General features: G+C 40.4%; 1 protein-coding gene across 4 annotated transcripts in view; it reads left to right on the forward strand.

The window, feature by feature from the left end:
* Positions 1-19,102, forward strand: part of AHCYL1 (adenosylhomocysteinase like 1) — a gene marked incomplete at its 3' end in the record, with an annotated part of 40,326 nt that extends 21,224 nt beyond the window's left edge. For 3 of the 4 annotated variants that reach the window (XM_079105783.1, XM_079105785.1, XM_079105786.1), the window contains 16 exons: positions 3,263-3,374; positions 5,524-5,667; positions 6,780-6,880; positions 7,521-7,623; positions 9,282-9,376; positions 10,019-10,125; positions 11,067-11,183; positions 11,439-11,502; positions 12,493-12,581; positions 12,917-12,987; positions 13,585-13,679; positions 13,763-13,861; positions 14,247-14,315; positions 14,873-14,951; positions 16,077-16,197; positions 17,019-19,102. In XM_079105783.1, coding sequence (XP_078961909.1) covers positions 3,263-3,374; positions 5,524-5,667; positions 6,780-6,880; positions 7,521-7,623; positions 9,282-9,376; positions 10,019-10,125; positions 11,067-11,183; positions 11,439-11,502; positions 12,493-12,581; positions 12,917-12,987; positions 13,585-13,679; positions 13,763-13,861; positions 14,247-14,315; positions 14,873-14,951; positions 16,077-16,197; positions 17,019-17,025 — 1,473 coding nt within the window. Of the gene's footprint in view, positions 1-3,262; positions 3,375-5,523; positions 5,668-6,779; positions 6,881-7,520; positions 7,624-9,281; positions 9,377-10,018; positions 10,126-11,066; positions 11,184-11,438; positions 11,503-12,492; positions 12,582-12,916; positions 12,988-13,584; positions 13,680-13,762; positions 13,862-14,246; positions 14,316-14,872; positions 14,952-16,076; positions 16,202-17,018 lie in introns of those variants that run through there. The other variant, XM_079105784.1, reaches the window with a different exon arrangement.
* Between the last annotated feature and the right edge of the window lie 398 nt (positions 19,103-19,500).

Genomic DNA, 19,500 nt, shown 5'->3' on the forward strand with positions numbered 1-19,500 from the left:
TTTTAAGACACAGCAAAGTAGACTTCTGTATTTGGATGTGCTATTTGAAGAATGGGTCAATCTGACCTTCTACTCTTTCTCAGATGTGTTACTAGTTCAAGAGTGGACTGCTGGTGTGCTTGTTCAGTTGTAGTATTGGATGGTGAGCAACTACATACAAAATAGTTAAGACTTTTTTACTTTAAGGTACTTTTTGACACTTCATTCACTTTTCTTCTTCCCCATGCTATGTTATATTTAGGTCTAGAATTCCTTACAGATATAGATTTGAAGAAACACTAAAGCACACCTTTAAGACTCAATGCTGGGAAGAAATCATGGTAATAGGAAGTAATATAAACAGCATGATTTTGCAGTCATCTTTTGGTTTTCTTTTCCCAAATGCAATCAAATAATCAGTAGTCTGTTCTTAAAATCTCATTTCAGTGGAGAGGAAATTGACATCCAAGTTTCTTTGGGCAGCAGTGTCTTCATTTACAATGTAAAGGTGAAGAACACTCTAGGAGGCTCTTCTCCTAGGGGAAAACAGAGCTGCTAGCTGGGAAGACAACTGGTGCAGCTAGGAGGTATGGAGAAAACAGGCAGAGCAGGCACACAGAGCAGCATCAACTGGGATACAGGTTCTGTGGCGTGTAGTTGGGGTGGGAGAGAAGACAAAGTTATCATGCACCTGTGTGTTGCTGGGTCACCTTATAGCAGTAAGAATATCAAAAACTGTAGGAATGGACAGCCACCCATCATCAGAGCCTGAGTTCATGTTTTGCCCTCTTCAAATAGTGACCATATCATTACTTGAGAGGTGGGGTGGTAGGAACACCACACAGATTAGTAAGCTGCTTGCCACAGTCTAATATTTTTAGATGTGAAGGATTTTGCTAAGCTGTAGGCTGCTGATGAGCTTTATTAATGCAAGGGGAGATTATGAGTATTAATTCAGTTCTTAAGTTACTGAAGAGACATTTCTAACTTGCCACATCCACTTATTTTTTTTATCTAAAAATCCGCAAATGTTATTGCAGTTTCCTCCTCACCCTTACCCCCCACGTAGGTAGTGTCTGGGAACATGCCCAGAACTTTTGTAAAAAGATGAACAAGGGAGGGAATCATAACAGCCAGAGAGGAGTGATCTTCCAAACAAGCTGCCCATGCCAACAGCAGGGAGGCTGGTGGAGGAAGGGCTGCCTCTGGAGACTCTTAGGAGGCACTGCTGGTCTCTCAACTGTGTATTTTTTCCAGCACCAAAATAACATCATATTGGGTTGAAAGTCATTACCTTGGTGCTGGATTAATCTCCTCAGTAAAACTAGTTTTGCTAACTACAGAAGTCATATGAACATGCAGTGAGAAATCTTGTCTAGAAGGGCAAATGCTAACCTGTGACCATCTAAATGAGGATTTTTTGTTGTTGTTGTTTGTTTTTGTTTGGTTAGGTTTTTTTCTTCTTCTTTGAAAGGCTGTTATGCTTTTGACATTTAAGGTATTTAAAGTTTTAGCACCTAAACTAAAAATTCTGCCTCGAATACACAAAGATACTTGTTAATCATGTTCTGGTACAGTATATGTTGCTCAGCTTGAGTCTCTCTTGTTACTCATTTATCTTTGAGGCTTGATTGACCTTATACAAGAATGGATTTTGAAAGGTTCACTTATTATACAGAAATATACTAAATGCCTTCTTATATGTATAAGACCCTGAGCTGAATGCCAGGATATGTAGTTTTACCCCCCTCCATGTTGTAGACTCATCTTTAGACTTAATAAAACAAACTGTGGACTCTGCCCCCCTCCTCTAGTTAGATATTGATCAAGATCAGTTTTAATTAGGAGTACACTGAGGTTTTTCTTTCAGGCCTGCTGTCCAAATGCATTCTCTCCTTTCATTGTTCGTGTGAACCATGATGATAGAAAGTTGAAAGCATGAACCTGTATTCCTCTGATTTCTACTTTATGACCTGTGAAGTCCCACTAATTCACTTTTCAATTTGTTCACATTGGCTGCCTGCATCTAGGCTGCACACTTAAGCTTGATTCTTACACTATAGGTTGGTGCTACCCCAGCTGACCAGGCCGTGTGACAGGAGGGCAAGGTCATACAACTGTAACTGATGTATAGTTTACTATTCCTGGCTTGAAAGTCTCTGTAACCATTTGCTCGTATTATGCGGGGAAGATTTTAATTGGTAATATTATGCGGGGAAGATTTTAATTGGTAATAGTGTGCGGGGAAGATTTTAATTGGTAATAGTGTACATGTGCAGGAATATTTGCTCAAGACTTGGCTTAATGGATTCTCCATGGGAACTTTTAAAGAGTTAGATTGTAAGGAAAATCTTAATTCAGTTTCTCAAACCATCCTGTTATTTCAGAAAAATGAAGTTTTGTGGGGGTTTTTGGGGTTCGGGGGGGTGTTTTTTTGTTTTTTCTTTTGTTTGTTTGCGTATTTTTTAGATTTTGAAGAAAAGGTTCCTCAGAGTTTAAACAGGAATTCAGGAGGAAGGTTTAAACCATATGATTATATTAGTATTTTCAAATGCTTTAGAAACATCCATTAATTTGTATATAAATTATATTAATTGTAAGCTATTTATTAAAACCAGTCTTCCAAGTAGCTTTCAAATAGTCATCTTGTTCTGATTTATTTCATTTAAGAAAATGTTTAATAGTCTGCCAAGTCATTTTTCTCTCCTTCAGATTCATCATTCTTTCATTGGTATATTCTGGTATTTTAAATTTTTACCGTTTACAGAAGGGAGGCTACTTCATTAACTTTGTGACATATAGACAAGATTGGGCTCTTGACTATTGGCAACCTCATGCTGATCACCATTTCTAGGCATCTTTTCATAATTCTTCACATTAAGAATGTGCTTCAAGAGAATATTCTGGTGGAAAAAAAAAAAACCCAAAGTATTATGAGATATCTGTCTTCTGATAGAGTTGTAAGGAAGGGCAAAGAGTTTAATGTATCAAGGTTATAAGAGGAAAGAAAACAAAATGGAGGGAGATGGATAAAATTGGACAAATGCTAAAGAAAGTTGGCCCGTAAGCTTTTCCACTAACCCCAAATTTTGCTCAAACATTTGGTAATGGGCAGTAATTGGCATTTTGGGAGAAGTTGGAGAGCAGCCTCAGCCCTCTTTGATTCCTGGTGGGAGAGTTTAGTAGGAATACTGCGGTAACATTGACTTTTAGGGAAGATAATATATAGCCTTAGAATTCTCAGATGCAGAGATGTAGAATTTCTTCAACATTTTTCTTACAGCAAATCCAGTTTGCTGATGACATGCAGGAGTTCACCAAATTCCCTACGAAGACTGGCCGGAGATCTTTGTCTCGTTCCATCTCACAGTCCTCCACTGACAGCTACAGTTCAGGTAGATGTGAACTTCATGTCCTCTCTGGTCTCTTCCCTGTTCACTACCCAGTGCTCTTCACTTAGCTAGACTCTGAAAAAAATGCTTCATATCAAGACTTCTGTCAACTGTTAATTAGTAATTGGGCAATGGGAATGTGCCCAACCAGGCTTGTAGCTAGGAAGCTTTTGTCATCTCAAGACTTTCTTCGCCTGGCTGTCTCTGTGTGTGGTCAGTGGCCAGTGCCTGGTTAGTAGTAGTTGGCCAATTTTGATTCCCACATTTGTCCACCCATGCTTCAAAGAGAGGGAATCAATGTAATTTTGGCTGACAGAACTGGCCTTGAAAAGAACTATTTGGAAGAATAACTTCTTTGTATAAAATACACAGTCACCTTTTTCTTTCTTGTCCAAGACTGCTTAAATTGTAATAACAATTAGTATTTCTGCTCTTCAGATTACCTTATGTTGAAGTATACTTCCCTATTAACCTCTGGAGTGGGAGAAATACAGACTGCTATACAGTGATTCTTTTCAGTGCTCTCCTCCTATCTTAGCATCTGTAATAAGTCTATTTCTACAGAATTATGCCCTTGCCAACTCTAGACAGGGTGTTTAGAAAGTGAACATGGAAAAGGATATCAAATCTTACCAATTAAGTTCTAGAGGAAACATTAGTGACATCTAATATAATCTCTTCATTGTTCGGCTGTGAACAATCATTGTTAAAAGATTGAGAGACTTGTCCAAGGTTACCAGCTGCTATTAATGTCAGCAAAGAGATTTGTACCAAAAGCCGTTCATTGTCCTTTGCCAATATATTGTTTGCATTGTGTTACTAACATTAAGAGCTAGGCTTAAGGTTTGAGGAATTTTTTTTTTTTTTAATTATAAATAAATTTATCTCTGCCCTGTGCCACTGAAAATAACCCAGTATAAACAAGATAGGCAGCCAAGAACAAATAGGGGTTAACTACAGAAATAAACAAATATATGGATTCACTGGGGGCATAAGTATGCAAGAAACAGTTTCAGATATAATGGCTGTCGTAAGTGGAAGGATATCTTGGAGTGACAGATAAAAAGGTGGTAAGTGACAAGCAGGCTAATTATAGCTAAGAAAAAAGGAAAATTTGAAAGATGGAGTTATAAGAGGAAGAAAGGGAATGAGTGAAGAAGTCTTCAATGATATTGGTGGTCATTTTACATAAACCTTTAAGAGCATTTTTAAAAGCTTAGTGATATATTGTCATGGTGGAGAAGATAACCTGTGGTGTCATTTGTGTTAACTGCAGTTCTGTCCCTCTGGAGGACCTATCTATAGAAGTTAATGAGAGAGACTTGCGGGGTGGGCACTGGCAGGAAAAAATGATAAAAATACTTGATGCAGAGAGGAAAGAAGTGACAAGGGGTTAAAAAATGATTGTATATCCCCTTGCATATCTATCTGAAGGATATATTTAGCTTTTATATGAAGTTGCTATTTAAAGTTGATCATCTTGACAGACTTTATAGAACCAGTTCTGCTCGCCTTCTATGTCACTTCTTTCCCTTTCTGTATTCCTTGAGCACAGTCTAGTGTAAAATCCCTTTTAAGCTTCTCTCATGGCTTTCTTCTGTATAGTGGTTTTCAGAGTGACCCATAACATCAACATCTGGAAACTCAATGGAAATGTCAATTCTTGGGCACCTCATGACACCTACAAACTAGGAAACTTTGGCCGTGGGACCTAACAATCTGTATTTTAACAAAGACTATGTGATTCTGATAGATGCTTAAGTGTGAGAACCAGTGATCTGTAAAAATAGCATTCCTCACCTTCCCTAAATTATTCATCCTTTTTTGCCAGATTGGGACCAGGTACCTCTGTTATTACCTGGGATCATTGCAGGTGGTACAGGATTAGGATCAGTGGCTCCTTATCACAGGAACTAATGACAGACTAATGACAGTCTTGTTAGGGTGGGTACAGGAACTGCAACACTGTGAGATCCACAGCCATTTCATTCACACCAGCTATTAGACCTTGGAAGAGTAGAATTGAGAGTGGTGTAAAAAAAAGCTCCAATTAATAGTGTTCACTTAAATGAAGTGTGGTCCCTTGGGGGCCACACTCTGTGGAATTGGGGCCATTAAAGTTTTTCTGCCCTTGTTTCTTTACTGGCTCTAGCTGCATCTTACACAGACAGCTCTGATGATGAGGTTTCCCCCCGGGAGAAGCAACAAACCAATTCCAAGGGCAGCAGCAATTTCTGTGTGAAGAACATCAAGCAGGCAGAATTTGGACGCCGGGAGATTGAGATTGCAGAGCAAGGTAAAGAAAGGGAGTGGGTAGAAGACAGAAGCAACCCCTCTTGCTGGTCATCAGGATCCACAGACAACCGAAGGCTTAAAAGCTAGGCTGAGGGCTGGGGTTGTGGCTCAGTGGTAGAGCACTTGCCTAGCATGTATGAAGTGCACCAGGCTTGATCCTCAGCACCATAAAGGTATTGTGTCCATCTACAACTAAAAAATATTAAAAAAAAAAAAATCTAGGCTGGAAGTGTCCTGGGAAAAGACAGTTTCCTGGACTTTCGGGTAAACACTTCTCTATGGAGCTTGAGCCTCAGAATTCTTGATCTTGTTTTCCCTTCTTTTCTCAACATGTGGTAGTTACACCCAGAGTAGTATCTTTTTTCCTCCCCTGTGACTCCATATTCAGAGATCTACAATGCAGAGTCAGCATACCCTGGGGCACTACATACTGATTAGTTATGTGGGATCTTACTGTGCTGCCAATCCCAGAGACCCAGATTTCTCAGAAACAGCTGATGTGGGAGCGTTGTAAGCTAAGGATATGATGGCAGAGGGACTCATTTGGTCCTGAGCACCCTCTGCTGGAGCAGAGTAAAATTGACTGACAATCAAGTCTTAAGTTTCTCTACCTTGCCTCAGTCCCAGGAAGGTCTCTTTACTCTTCTGTTGTTTTCACATTGAAGACATGTTCTATATCTAGAGTTGGGTAGAGAAACCCAAATAGACTGACAGGATAGTGAAGGACAGCAAGTGGCTGCTGCTAAGGGTCAAGTCATCCTTCTAGGTCTAGTGATTATCGATGGAAGACCATTAGCCAGTGCCAAAGTACTTCTCTCTCCCAAATGACTGATGAGACTCACCTCCATTTTAGTCACTTTTGAGAATTTATTTAATTCTCTCTTCAGCCCTTTGCACATAAAGCAGAAGCATCAGAGGAAGAGAGATATGCCATGACAACTCTCCACTGTTATTCAGCCAGCAAAACTGTCAGTCATCAAGGAAATATGCCTAGAATTTTCCTACTTTACCTCACCATATCTCAGCAGACCCAGACCAGCCATAGATATGGCTGAGCAGGAACGGATGGTACTGCTAGTGCAGCCCTAGCTCAAATCCTCTGTTCTTTCACAGACATGTCTGCTCTGATTTCACTCAGGAAACGTGCTCAGGGGGAGAAGCCCTTGGCTGGTGCTAAAATAGTGGGCTGTACACACATCACGGCCCAGACAGCGGTGAGTTTGTTGAAAGAAAATAGAGGGACTTCTCATAAGGGGAAGAAAGAAACAGATTTTTGTGTAACTTGCTTTTTCTCCCCCAACTAGCCAACCTCCAAATGCTATTAGATGGGACCTCCCTGTGATCCTGTAATAGGGTTTGTTACTTTTGTTTGAATAAGTAAACCTGTTTTTAACAAACCTGACTTAGGAAGATCTAAAATAGGATTGTTTTAGAAGTGCTGTTAAGACTTTTAGGTTGGGTACAGGACCATGCACCTGTAATCTCAGGAAACTGGGAGGCTGAGACAGAAGGATTGAAGTTCAAGACTTGCCAGCCTCAGCAACTTAGTGAGTGAGGCTCTGTCTCAAAATAAAAAATAGAAAGGGGTGGGTTGTAGCTCAGTGGTAAAGCATTCCTGGGTTCAATCCCCAGTACTGAGGGGAAAAAAAAAAAAAGACTTAGGAACATGTCTTTTGTGTATAGTTAAATAGCAGTGTGCCCTGCCACCCCTTAGCTAGATTATACCCTTCGGTAATTCTCCAGTGTAACATCTGTAGCTACAGAGTTATGGATATTGTGTTCTTACTGAGGTCTGCTCTCTGCTCCTGGGTAGCCCTCCTCTTCCTCACCTTATCTTCCTGTGTATCCATACAGGTGTTGATTGAGACTCTTTGTGCTTTGGGGGCTCAGTGCCGCTGGTCTGCTTGCAACATCTACTCGACTCAGAATGAAGTTGCTGCAGCACTAGCTGAGGCTGGTAAGTTCAGCTCTTTCATCAGCTTTGCTTCAAATTAATTATCTGAACATAACTTTTTTTATCAAAATTGTCATTACACTGTCATGTATCTAGGGACTCTAAAATTTGGACAATAATAAAAACATCAATAGCAAGAAAATGGATAATAAAGTCAAGGTTGGTATCCATGATGGAATATTACATAGTCATTAAAAACTGACAGAAAGAATCTAAGGATGTTGAGGAAATGCCCAATTCTAATGCTAAATGAATGAGGAAGATTATTAAACTGTATGAACTCAGCTGATCTTTTTTCACCAGAAGTCTTATCAATTTTAAGAACGTATACAAGTAAGCAGTGCTTTTTATACTCATAGTTCATTAAATTACTTGGTATTCAGTAGAGCACTGAAGATAGGCAAAATGACTTAGTCCTGAAATCCCAGCAACTTGAGACTGAGGCAGGAGGGTTCCAGGTTTGAAGCTAGCCTCATCAACTTAGTGGGACCCAGTCTCAAAAAATAGGACTGAGGATGTAGCTTAGTGGTAAAGGGCTTCAGTTTCAAGTACCAAAAAAAAAAAAAAAAGCTCTGAAAATATGTGAACTACTGGTGAGCTTAAAAATTAGAATTAAATAATTGTTATTGTTAAAATGTTCAAAAGAAAATCATCATGAAGTTTTTTGAGGATCTCCTTTCTTCCTAGGTCTTCAGAATGTAACCTTATAATACTTTAGTTTTTCTTGTTTATTCTTGTCTGTTAAGTATTTATTGGAGAAATTTAGGAAGTTGAAAAAAATTCACGTGGCTTAATGGTAGAGCACTTGCCTAGCACATATGAGGGTTCAGTTTTCAGTATCACATAAAAAAATAAAGATATCCTGTCCATCTACAACTAAAAATATTTTTTAAAAAAATTCATGATCTCTTACTCAGAGATATTTGACCAATTTTTCCTTTTTATTTACTTGACATTTATGAAATAAATTTTAGTGTTATACAGTTTTATAATCTCAATATAGCATTTTCAGAAGTTTTGATATCACTAAATGTGACAGCATCATGTATGATACTCTTTTGTATGTCCATGTGATTTTACCTCATTACTTTCTTTTTTAGGGGGGGTTTGCGGGTACCAGGGACTAAACTCAGGGGTACTCACCCATTAAACCACCTTCCCAGCCCCATTTGTATTTCATTTAGAGACAGGGTCTCGCTGAGTTGCTTAGGGCCTTGCTTTCGCTAAGGCTGGCTTTGAACTCACAATCCTCCTGCCTTAGCCTCCCAAGCTGCTGGGATTACAGGCATGTGCCACCGCATCCAGCACCTCATTACTTTCTTAATTAATATTGAGCATTTAGGTTGTTTCACAATGTTTGCTAATATAAATACTGCTCCAAGGAACAAGTTTGTATTAATTCCCACTTCATTTTATCTTCTTAGAATAGAGTTCTAATTATAAAATTGGCACAAAGAGAATAACATTCCATGATTCTAAATATGTTTTTTAACTCTTAGTTTCTGAACTAAAAGTATTATTTTGACTTTGACTTTTTATTCTATTTCCCTCTCCAGAATCAGTTCCTTTACCTTTTTCTCTTCATATAAATCTCAGAAATTGATACTAGTGTAGGACATGCTCCAAAAGAAGAATTAGCTGATTTATGCCTTCCTCTGTAGGAGTTGCAGTGTTCGCTTGGAAGGGCGAGTCAGAAGATGACTTCTGGTGGTGTATTGACCGCTGTGTGAACATGGATGGGTGGCAGGCCAACATGGTAATAATGCATGTTTATTCCACACTTCTGACTATAGATTTATTTCCTTTTTTTCCCTCGAAAGCATGGTTCCCTAAACATGTTTTGGATGTTTGGTCTTATGCACTGACTTTGTCACTAAAGTGTTTAGCCTGATACCTATTCAGAATGGGTTTGAGAAGCATGAGGCCCTGGGTTCAATCCCCAGCACCAAAAAAAAAAAGAAGAAGAAGATTGTTTCTGAGTACTGAATGAGAAGGTGGGGGAAGGGCAAGACTAGCTCAAACACATGGCTCAAACATGGCAGAACAAAATAGGAGGAAGTGATGTGGTCCCGCTTTATAGGATTCTGGTTCTTACCTTTCTGCCCCAGATCTCCTTTTGTGTTCTAAGAGGCTATGTATTTCAAGGTTCTGGACTGAAAATGAATCTCTGATTAGTGTAATACTCTTCACTGTAGCCTAGAAGAAAACTAGGGATCCTTTGAACCATTTTACACCAATAAATTTGACTCTATCCACTGTCTAAGCCTGCTGTACAGAGCTCTAAGACGTGCTCCTCCAAAACAAACAGGGCTCTCTTACTAGTGCAGAAAGTGGGCTCAAAGTTCCCCCTAGCTCTAGCAGCCTGAATGCCCATAGAAGTCTTCTGGCTGTTCTGTAGATCCTGGATGATGGGGGAGACTTAACCCACTGGGTTTATAAGAAGTATCCAAACGTGTTTAAGAAGATCCGAGGCATTGTGGAAGAGAGCGTGACTGGTGTTCACAGGTAACAGATTCTGGAGTAGCTGCCCCTTGTGTCCTTGCCTCAGCAAATACTTCTGGTTTCTTGTTAGGCTTTAGGACTGTGTTTCAGACTCATATTAATTAAATGGGAGTATCTTCACTAGATAAAACTGAATTTTCACTTTCAAAAAATCAAGGTGACCCTAGAAGGAAGATTTTCCAGGTTCTAGTTCAAACGTTTTTCTCTCCCATTTACTCCATTGAGTAATTCTCAAATAATGTTTGGGGGAAGGGAGTAGGGGGTGAATGTATCTTGAAAAACTGTAATCAATATTGTACTGCAATTTTATATTTGAAATATGAAAATAAAAACACAACTGTAAGACTATACCTTATATACACAGCAAAAAGTAAAACTGCCAAGTTCTCAACTTGTTGGAAATACCTAAAAAATCTGAAAGTGTTCCTCAGTTGGGAGCACATTGCACATCCTTGCTCGCTCGTGTCCTCCCTCCCTCCCTCCCTCCCTCCCTCCCTCCCTCTCTCTCTCTCTCTCTCTCTCTCTCTCTCTCTCTCTCTCTCTCTCTCTCTCTCTCTCTCTCTTTTTCTCACTCTCTCTCTCTTTCACACACACAGAGGAAACTGTATCAGAATCATTATAATCTTCGTTTATCAGAAGCAAGTATGGGTTTTTAAAGATGTAAAAATGTTGACCTAAGGATATAATGTCCCCTTATGGAAGAGAAGTAAATTTCTTCAGCTGAAAACTTTCAATTTTCCTTCCAAAATTAGTGGGTGGAGGGAGAAGAAAATGAAAAGAAGTGGGGAGAAATGACAAGGAAATAATCATATTTTTCTTGGGCAATAAATAAGACTGGGGAGGGTACCATGGAACTTAAAGAGAATTAGGCAGAGTTTGCCATGTGTTATGTTTTATCATCTAACTTGGTTTCTCTTTGTTTTTGTGGCCTCTTCTCCCTTTAGGCTATATCAGCTCTCCAAAGCTGGGAAGCTCTGTGTTCCTGCCATGAATGTCAACGATTCTGTTACCAAACAGAAGTTTGATAACTTGTACTGCTGCCGGGAGTCCATTTTGGATGGGTAGGTTGAAATGTATATATGTCACACTTAAAGGGGATAGATCTGGATTGGGTTGCAGTATTAGTCTGGTATCACTGCAGTCTTGTCCTCTGATCTTCCTTTGCCTTTGAAAGTTTGTTAGAGGGGCTCATTTCACTTGAGCTCAGCCAACTTCCAATTGAAGTTCTCCTGGGCATTGCCCCACACTTCAACTTTGTGCAGAGGGACTGAGTTGAGCTCATAATGTTTGAGTTGAGCCCTTGTCTGTTTCCACAGCCTGAAGAGGACCACAGATGTGATGTTTGGTGGGAAACAAGTGGTGGTGTGTGGCTATGGTGAGGTAAATAGCTGGGCCTCAGTGTCTCTGTCTTTTCATAGACTTATTAGAAATAGTGGGTGAAGGAGACTTGTGCTGTCAGTCCACAGTCACTGATGCAGGGGTCAAAATGTGTTTTTAAATAATGTATATCAAAGCATTAACAAAAGTCCTTTATTTAGATTCATGAATAGACACACAGAATGATTGGAGTTTTCAGATGTCACTAATTTGTCTTGTGAAATAAAATTTCATTATCATCCCCCATTATAATAATAACCTCTTATGAGATGTAATTCAAATGAATATGTAACATTTTAGCCCCATAGGTGACTTGCAGTAGAATGAAGGGTGGAATCTGAAGTGGCATATAATCGACCATCTCTAAACTAGAATAGGTTGCAGGAGATTTTATTGTCTTTAGCAAGATGTTCCTGAGCTGCTAGGCTGTCCTTCATTTGACACATTGCAAGCAAGTGTTATCATAATTTTTTGTTTGTTTGAATTTTAGTTCATTTTTGTTCATTGCAGTGTTAGGGATTGAACCTAGGGCCTCTGGCATGCTGAGAAAATGTTTTACAGCTGAGCTGCATCCCACCCCGCCCATATCGGGTTTTTCTGGAATACAAAAATAAGAGGGTTTGGGGCTGGGTATGTTGCTAAGTGGTAGAGTGCTTCCCTAGCATGCCAGAGTTCAATCTCCAGCACCACAAAAAAAAAGAAGAAGAAATTAGAAGTTGCAGTTGCTCTTGCTTGGTCTTGTTTCCCTAATAGTAATGGTTTTCCCAAGCCACTCACCCTTGCTATGACATGTCTGCTAATTATGTCTTTAACTGAGGTTCACAACATGATCTGGTCTGTTTCTGCTCTGCTTGAGGTTGGAGCCTCCCTACAAGTGCTCACTAGATGATTGGTAATTTCAGGAAGGTTAATTCCTATCTCCCAAAGACCCTGCCTGCCCCATTGCCTCTGCCTTGATTTACCTGGCAACCTGACCATTCTTTTGTTCTGCAGGTTGGAAAGGGCTGCTGTGCTGCTCTCAAGGCCCTTGGTGCCATCGTCTATATTACAGAAATCGACCCCATCTGTGCTCTGCAGGCCTGGTAAGAACAGAGTGATGATGATCCATTAGATTCATCTGGGTACATCATATTTCTTAGAGTTCATGATTGATTATATTAATCATCTTTTGCAGAAGTTTCCCAGGGGGAGGAGAAGACTAGGATTTCTCTGTTCCCTTCATTCTAATCCTGGGGCTGTCCTAGAGCCTTTTGGCCTTTCCCTTCCTGGATGGAATTTCAGGACTCTGAAGAAGAAACCAGTGTGTGTAGTGTAGTATAGCTTATCACCTACCATCCCTGCAGAAGGGGATTTTGTGACCAGCTTCCTTCCCACTGCCTCCTTGCTTAGCTCATAGTGTTTCTTCTTTTTCTTCCAGCATGGATGGGTTCAGGGTGGTGAAGTTAAATGAAGTCATCCGGCAAGTTGATGTTGTAATAACTTGCACAGGTACGTGTCAGTGCTTTGGTACACATGGAGGAGTGTTAACTCCAAGGCTAAATCTTGAACATGACCTGACTGGCATTCAGACACAATGTGACCTGTGCTCAGTATGATATCTCAGAACTAGAGGAAGTTATCAGAATGGTAATTTGTGTTTTCCAGAGAAAGGAGCCCTTTTCCCCTGATAACTTTCCATATTGCTTGATTTTTTTTTTTTTTTTTTATTTCAGGGGGTATTGGGGATTGAACTCAGGCACTCAACCACTGAGCCACATCCCCAGCCATGTTTTGTATTTTATGTAGACAGGGTCTCACTGAGTTGCTTAGTGCCTCGCCATTGCTGAGGCTGGTTTTGACCTAGTGATCCTCCTGTGTCAACCTCCTGAGCTGCTGGGATTACAGATATGGGCCACCACGCCTGGCCATACTGTTTGATTTCAAAACTAGATAATTAAGTTGTAGGAGCTGCTGTGCACTGCCCTCACAACATATACAAGCACTTTAATGCCAGCAAACCTCCTCTCTCTCTTGTTCTAACTGAAAACCAGTCAGTGCCTTTGTTGCCTAGCATCTCTTCTCTCAGCCACCCATCTTTGCTTTCAGGAAATAAGAATGTAGTGACACGGGAACACTTGGACCGCATGAAAAATAGTTGCATTGTTTGCAATATGGGCCACTCCAACACGGAAATCGACGTGGTGAGGCTTCTCTCAGTTGTGGCTCCAGCTTTCTTCTCTGCCTTATGTTGCAGCCACAATCAGCTGTGCCTTCTTCCTTTCAGACCAGCCTCCGCACTCCGGAGCTGACTTGGGAGCGAGTACGTTCTCAGGTGGACCATGTCATCTGGCCAGATGGCAAACGAGTCGTCCTCCTGGCAGAGGTACACAAAAGTCTGATAGACAAATACTCTAGTTAGATCTATGGGTAAGGGGAGGTGGGGAAAAAATATTTGACCTGTGTTTCCCTGAATTTTGTCTTTGGTTATTTCTCAAGTGGTCTGGTCCCCCAAAATAGAAGCACTCTGGGGACATCTAATCTAGCCTAAACAAAGTACAATTTCCTGAGCATAGCAATTTTCAACCTTTCACACTCAGGTGGATTTGCAGAAAATAGAATCAAACCCAGAGTCCTAATCTGGAACTGTAATTAGTCTTCTACCAACTGAGTTGGGAGGGTATAAAGTTCTTACTTGAATTTGCTTAACTTGTATGCCATGGGGATCTGAGAGGGGCAACAGCTCACCCAGGGCTCTCTTACCTTTCCAGGGTCGTCTGCTCAATCTGAGCTGCTCCACAGTTCCCACCTTTGTCCTGTCCATCACAGCCACCACACAGGTATGTAACAAATAACCCACTTTTCCTGCACTGAGACTTGTGGAACTGTGAACACAGATCAGAGTTCTGCAGAGTGTGTGCTGTGCTCCGCCCTGTTCTTTTTTTTTTTTTTTTTTTTTTTTCCCCACGTCATACATTGTGGAGACTTCAGCTTTCTCAAGTATAAAAATGAGTCAGTAGGGGCTGGGGTTGTAGCTCAGTGGTAAAGCACTTGCCTAGCACATGTGAGGCACTGGGTTTGATCCTCAGCACCACATAAAAATAAATATATTAAAAAAATAAAAGAAAAGAGTCATTAGTCAGTTTGTGTATCTGTATTGTCTGGTCAGCTGTAGTGTTCCAGCTTAGTTGTATTTAGTGTGTTCTTTTGTCAGAAACTAAACAAAAATACTAACAAATCCTTTATGACGTGTGTGGGCCTTTATTCCAGGCAGAGTCATAGGTGCTGTCATGATGGCAGATCACTATGGTTATCCTAAGGCCCTGTTAAACAGTTTTATTTTTACATCCCTTTCTAAAAAGTGTTTTAATTTTCTGACCCTCTTTTCCCACCTTAGGCTTTGGCACTGATAGAACTCTATAATGCACCTGAGGGACGATACAAACAGGATGTATACTTACTTCCTAAGAAAATGGGTGAGTGAAAAACAGTGAAACCAATACCGATCCCTAGATAGCTGCATGGTTTGGTAAAATGACTATCATGGAGAGCACTAGATTTAGAGTCAAGAGTTCCAATGCCTCTTCTGTTGCTTACTAGTAGTTTGATATCAGGACAGGTTCAAATCCCCATGAGCCTGTTTTTTGATCAGTAAAGTAAGAATAATAGTGATTACAGATTTGTTGTAGTAAAAATTGCAGCTAAAGAGTAACAGCAGTTAGCACAACAGTTTAAGGTCAATGCTTTTACTCTCAAGTAGCCTTATGCAGTTCAGTAAACTTCCCAGCACAACTGAGTATAACCTGGAACCAAAATGAGAGAAATAGAATCAAGTTTTAGGGTCCATCTTCTGTCTTGATTTGACAATCACCTTCTATCCAACCTCCTGTCATTCCAGAGGACAACCTGTGCTTAGTTCACGTGACATAATATATCTCAAATCCTATGCCTTTCTGCACAGTGGTGCCCGCCTCCCATCCCTTAGTGACCAGCCCCAAATACATGGCTTAAGCTAAAAAATTTCTTGCTCTGGTCCCCTCCAATGGCTTACCTCAGATTGGTTTTTCAAAAATTCATGTTTGTAAAAGTCAGGTAAGCTTATCTATGGAAAGGTAGTAAATTTGCACCAGCTACCTTAGAAATCCATGATCCTAAGATTTGAGGCCTTCATGGATCTTTTCCTAAATGAATGTTAATGACATAAGGCTCTTTTGAGCGTACTGGAGTCCACTTTGATATATAATTTGACTATAACTTAATCCAGGAAGGTGGGAGTAGTATGTGATATGTGGCTGCTGAGATGAAGCCAAACCTTTGCCAGAGAATGATAGAAAGATAGAAGTTGACCCATTTTGTCCTAGTAAGTGACTTTCTAAACACATTTTGGAGGTACTGAGAAGAAGTACCCTGTCACATATGTAACTTTGAGGTTGCTTTTTGTTTTTGTTTTTTGAAGCAAATATATCAAGTTGTAGATTCTTTCAAAGTTACTCCAGTATTATCCTCTTCCTTAAAAAGCTTCAAATGAAAGCTGAGGAGGGGTATGCCCTGAGAGGCACATTTGACAAGAAATCTGCCCCCTGCCACTTTGGTCTTCCTAGATGAGTACGTTGCCAGCTTGCACCTGCCGTCATTTGATGCCCACCTGACAGAGCTGACAGATGACCAAGCAAAATATCTGGGACTCAACAAAAATGGGCCATTCAAACCTAATTATTACAGGTAACTCAGGGGAAAGCGATGAAAAGCTCTTCTCCCTGATACCAACCAGCCCAGCCAGCTTTCTCTAGTAAAGAGCGGGTGCTATATCTGATTTTGAAGAGTATAAGAACATGCTCCAAATTAACAAGTCAGGGCTAGGGAACGTAGCTCAGTGGTAGAAGGCTTGTCTAGCATGCCTGAGGCCTTGGGGCCTGTGGTTTAATCTCCAGCACTTGGGGGGAATAAAATTAACAGGGTAAGCAGAGAAAGTATGCATCTAGTGATAGATGATAGATGTAAAGAAGTAAGTATATTCTGAATTTGTGCAGATTGGGTCTTACCACAGAGATTGATATACTAGATCTCTGATAAGGCCCAGGCAAAGTTATAGTCAAGGTTGAAAACCATTGGCTTATATTATCAGGGAGTAGGAAATAACAGCAGAAATGGCATTGTCAGAAACTATGTGGAAAAACAGGGGCAGATGATGCCCTGGATATTGACTGTAGGGATACCCATCCTGGTCAGGGAGAGACCCTGGAAAAGTTGCTTCATTTCAGATTGTTCACTTGAAACTCTCTTATGGAGCCAGGCATGCTGGCACATGCCTGTTATCCCAGCAACTCAGAAGGCTGAGGCAGGAGGATCGCAAGTTCAAGGCCAGCCTCATTTACTTAACAAGACCCTGTCTCAAAATAAAATTTCAAAAGGGCTGGGCATGTAGTCCAGTGGTAAAGTGTGAGAGAGGTCCTGTTTCAATCTCTAGTACCAGAGGGGGTGGGGGGAGAAAAACTCTCATATGGAAGACATAAATATTAACTAGTTAATCTCTTCCTTTACAGATACTAATGGACCATATTACTGACGACCAGTCCACATGAACCACACAACTCTAAAAGAAATATTTTTAAAAATAACTTCTATTTTCTTTTTATTCCTTTCCTTTTGATTTTTTTTTTTTTTTCTATAATCTCATTCTTGTTTTCTCATGTCATTATCCAAGTTCTGCAGACCACACAAGGACTTGCTTCATGGCTCTTTAGATAAAACTGAGGTTCAAGGTTCCTCACTCTAGTCACTAAAGAAGGATTTTATTCTCCCCACCCAGAAAGGTGATTCATTCTTTACTGTTTCTTGGGAGTTTAGTCTTAATTGGGTACCTTATTAACAGGAAAACCTGAGGTACCGTCTCTGTGGAACAATCTGCAATGTCTAAATTGCCTTAAAAGAGCCCATTTCTTAGCTGCTGAAATCAGTGCTCTGTCACTTCTTCAGGGGAGCAGAGATGGTACCTACCAGCCAGGTAGGTTAGATGTAGGTGGTGCATATTAATTTCCCTTAGAAGTCCCAAGCCCTGTTTCCTGTGTAAAGGTGGGGTGTCTGGTTCAACGATGTGTGCTAGTGAGTGTTGCTTGTTAAGATCCAGTAGGCCCGCTTGAATTTGTAGTATAGCCCTTCCTCCACGCCCACCAGCCTCTCTCATTTTTCTAGTTCTTAACCAGACTACATTCTACCAAATTGAATTTTGTCCCCTAGCATTTATTTCTGGGGTTTTTTGGTTGTTGTTGTTTTTTTGTTGTTGTTTTTGTTTTTGTTTTTTAATAACACAGTTTTTAGTGTTGACACTGAGGAACTACTGGGGTGGTTAGTTGTTACTAACTTCTCTTTTGAACCTTTGGAGCTAGGAGTGCAGAGTTGAGTCTAGAAAAATGCTAATCTCAAACTCTGGTGAGTCCCTCTATTTCTAGCCCCTAGTTTATAGCATCAGTGAACTGGAGCCATAAGCAGATTTTCTCAGCTCTGCCCCATACAGCTTATGCTGAAGGCCAATTTCTTGAGCCATTACTCTGTATAAAGCACTGAGCTCTATCTTTAGGGTTTATCCTTTAAGAGCAAATTTCTGGTTAGCTGTGCTTCTGCAACCTGAAGTATTTAAAGGGAGTAGGAATGGATGGAAGGAAGAATGATAAATTGGGCCAAGGTAGAAGAAATCTTACTCTGTATAATTTGTCTGCAACTATAAGCCCTGTATAATGTTAGTTTTACAGAAGTGGTACCATTTCTGTTTGACACCATGCCACAAAAAGTTTATGAGCTAAGATCTTAAAGGGCAGTTAGTAATCAGTACATCCTGACTCATACTCTGAAAGAATCCCAGAAAGGCTCCCTCAAAGATCAGAGAGATGTTTTCCCGGCCATGCACCCTGCTTACCAGCATCTCTGCATGGTTAAATGGGCTTTGTGCTCATAGACTTTAAGTGTATAATTATCCAGGATTTTTAAATCCTCAACTTGTTCTAGCTTGTGATCCTTCAAAGTTGGATCATACATTAGTGCTAGATACTAGAAATTTCACTTCTCTATTTCTACTGATCAGAGAAACAGACATTAAAAACAGGAATATAAGAAAGAAAAGTTTTTACCCTGCAGCTTCCTAGCAGGAGACAATTATCTTGCCAAAACTTTTTCCCCTTCCTTTCCCATTTCTCCCTCACCCAGTCTCTTCCTTTTCCTTGCCGGTGTGACCATGCTTTCTTCTCTGTAGATGCTAACAGTTGAAGCCCTCTTCCTAGGGCTCCTACAGCCAATCAGAACCCCATATCCATTAGGGGATGTAACCTGGCCAACAGTATGTCCATTGGGTCAGTTCTGCTGGAGGGAGGCGGCCCAGGTCCTGCTACCCTCTGGACTGCTCTCTGATCCCATAGCTATTACTGTGTCCATAGGAATAATAGGTAAGGGCTCCGTCTCTGTCAAGCCATGTAACAAAGGACACTGTGGAAGATGTCTGGCATCAGAGGGAGCATGTGAAGAGCAACTTGGGAGGAAAAAGTTCATTTTGTATTGAATGATTTTTAATGAATGCAATATTAATCCTTGCAGATGAGCAATAATCATTAAAGTCAATTAAAATGATAAGACCTTATTAGTAGTCTGTGTTATTCTTGGTTAAATAGCAAAACTTCATTAGAATCTGTTTTCAAGAATGGGACAACTTACAGATTTGTTGAGGACCCAATATATAAAACTGGATGCAGAATTCTTCATTAGTGTCTTTTTTCTTTTCTTTTGAAATGGAGTCTCCCTATGTTGCCCATCCTGGCCTTGAACTTCTGAACCCAAGCTGGGGTTGTAGGCATGCACCACTGCACCTGGCTGTTATATCTTAAGTTGCTATAGTTTAGATGTTGAATGTCCCCTAAAGGTTCATGTATTAACGGTTAGTCCCCTAGGGTGATACTATTGGGAGGTGTGGTGAAGACTAGGTAGTGGGGCCTAATAGGTGGGTGACTGGAGGTGTGCCCAAGGAGGGGATTATGGGAC

Source organism: Sciurus vulgaris (assembly GCF_902686455.1).
Source record: "Sciurus vulgaris genome assembly, chromosome: 1".
NCBI lineage: Eukaryota > Metazoa > Chordata > Mammalia > Rodentia > Sciuridae > Sciurus > Sciurus vulgaris.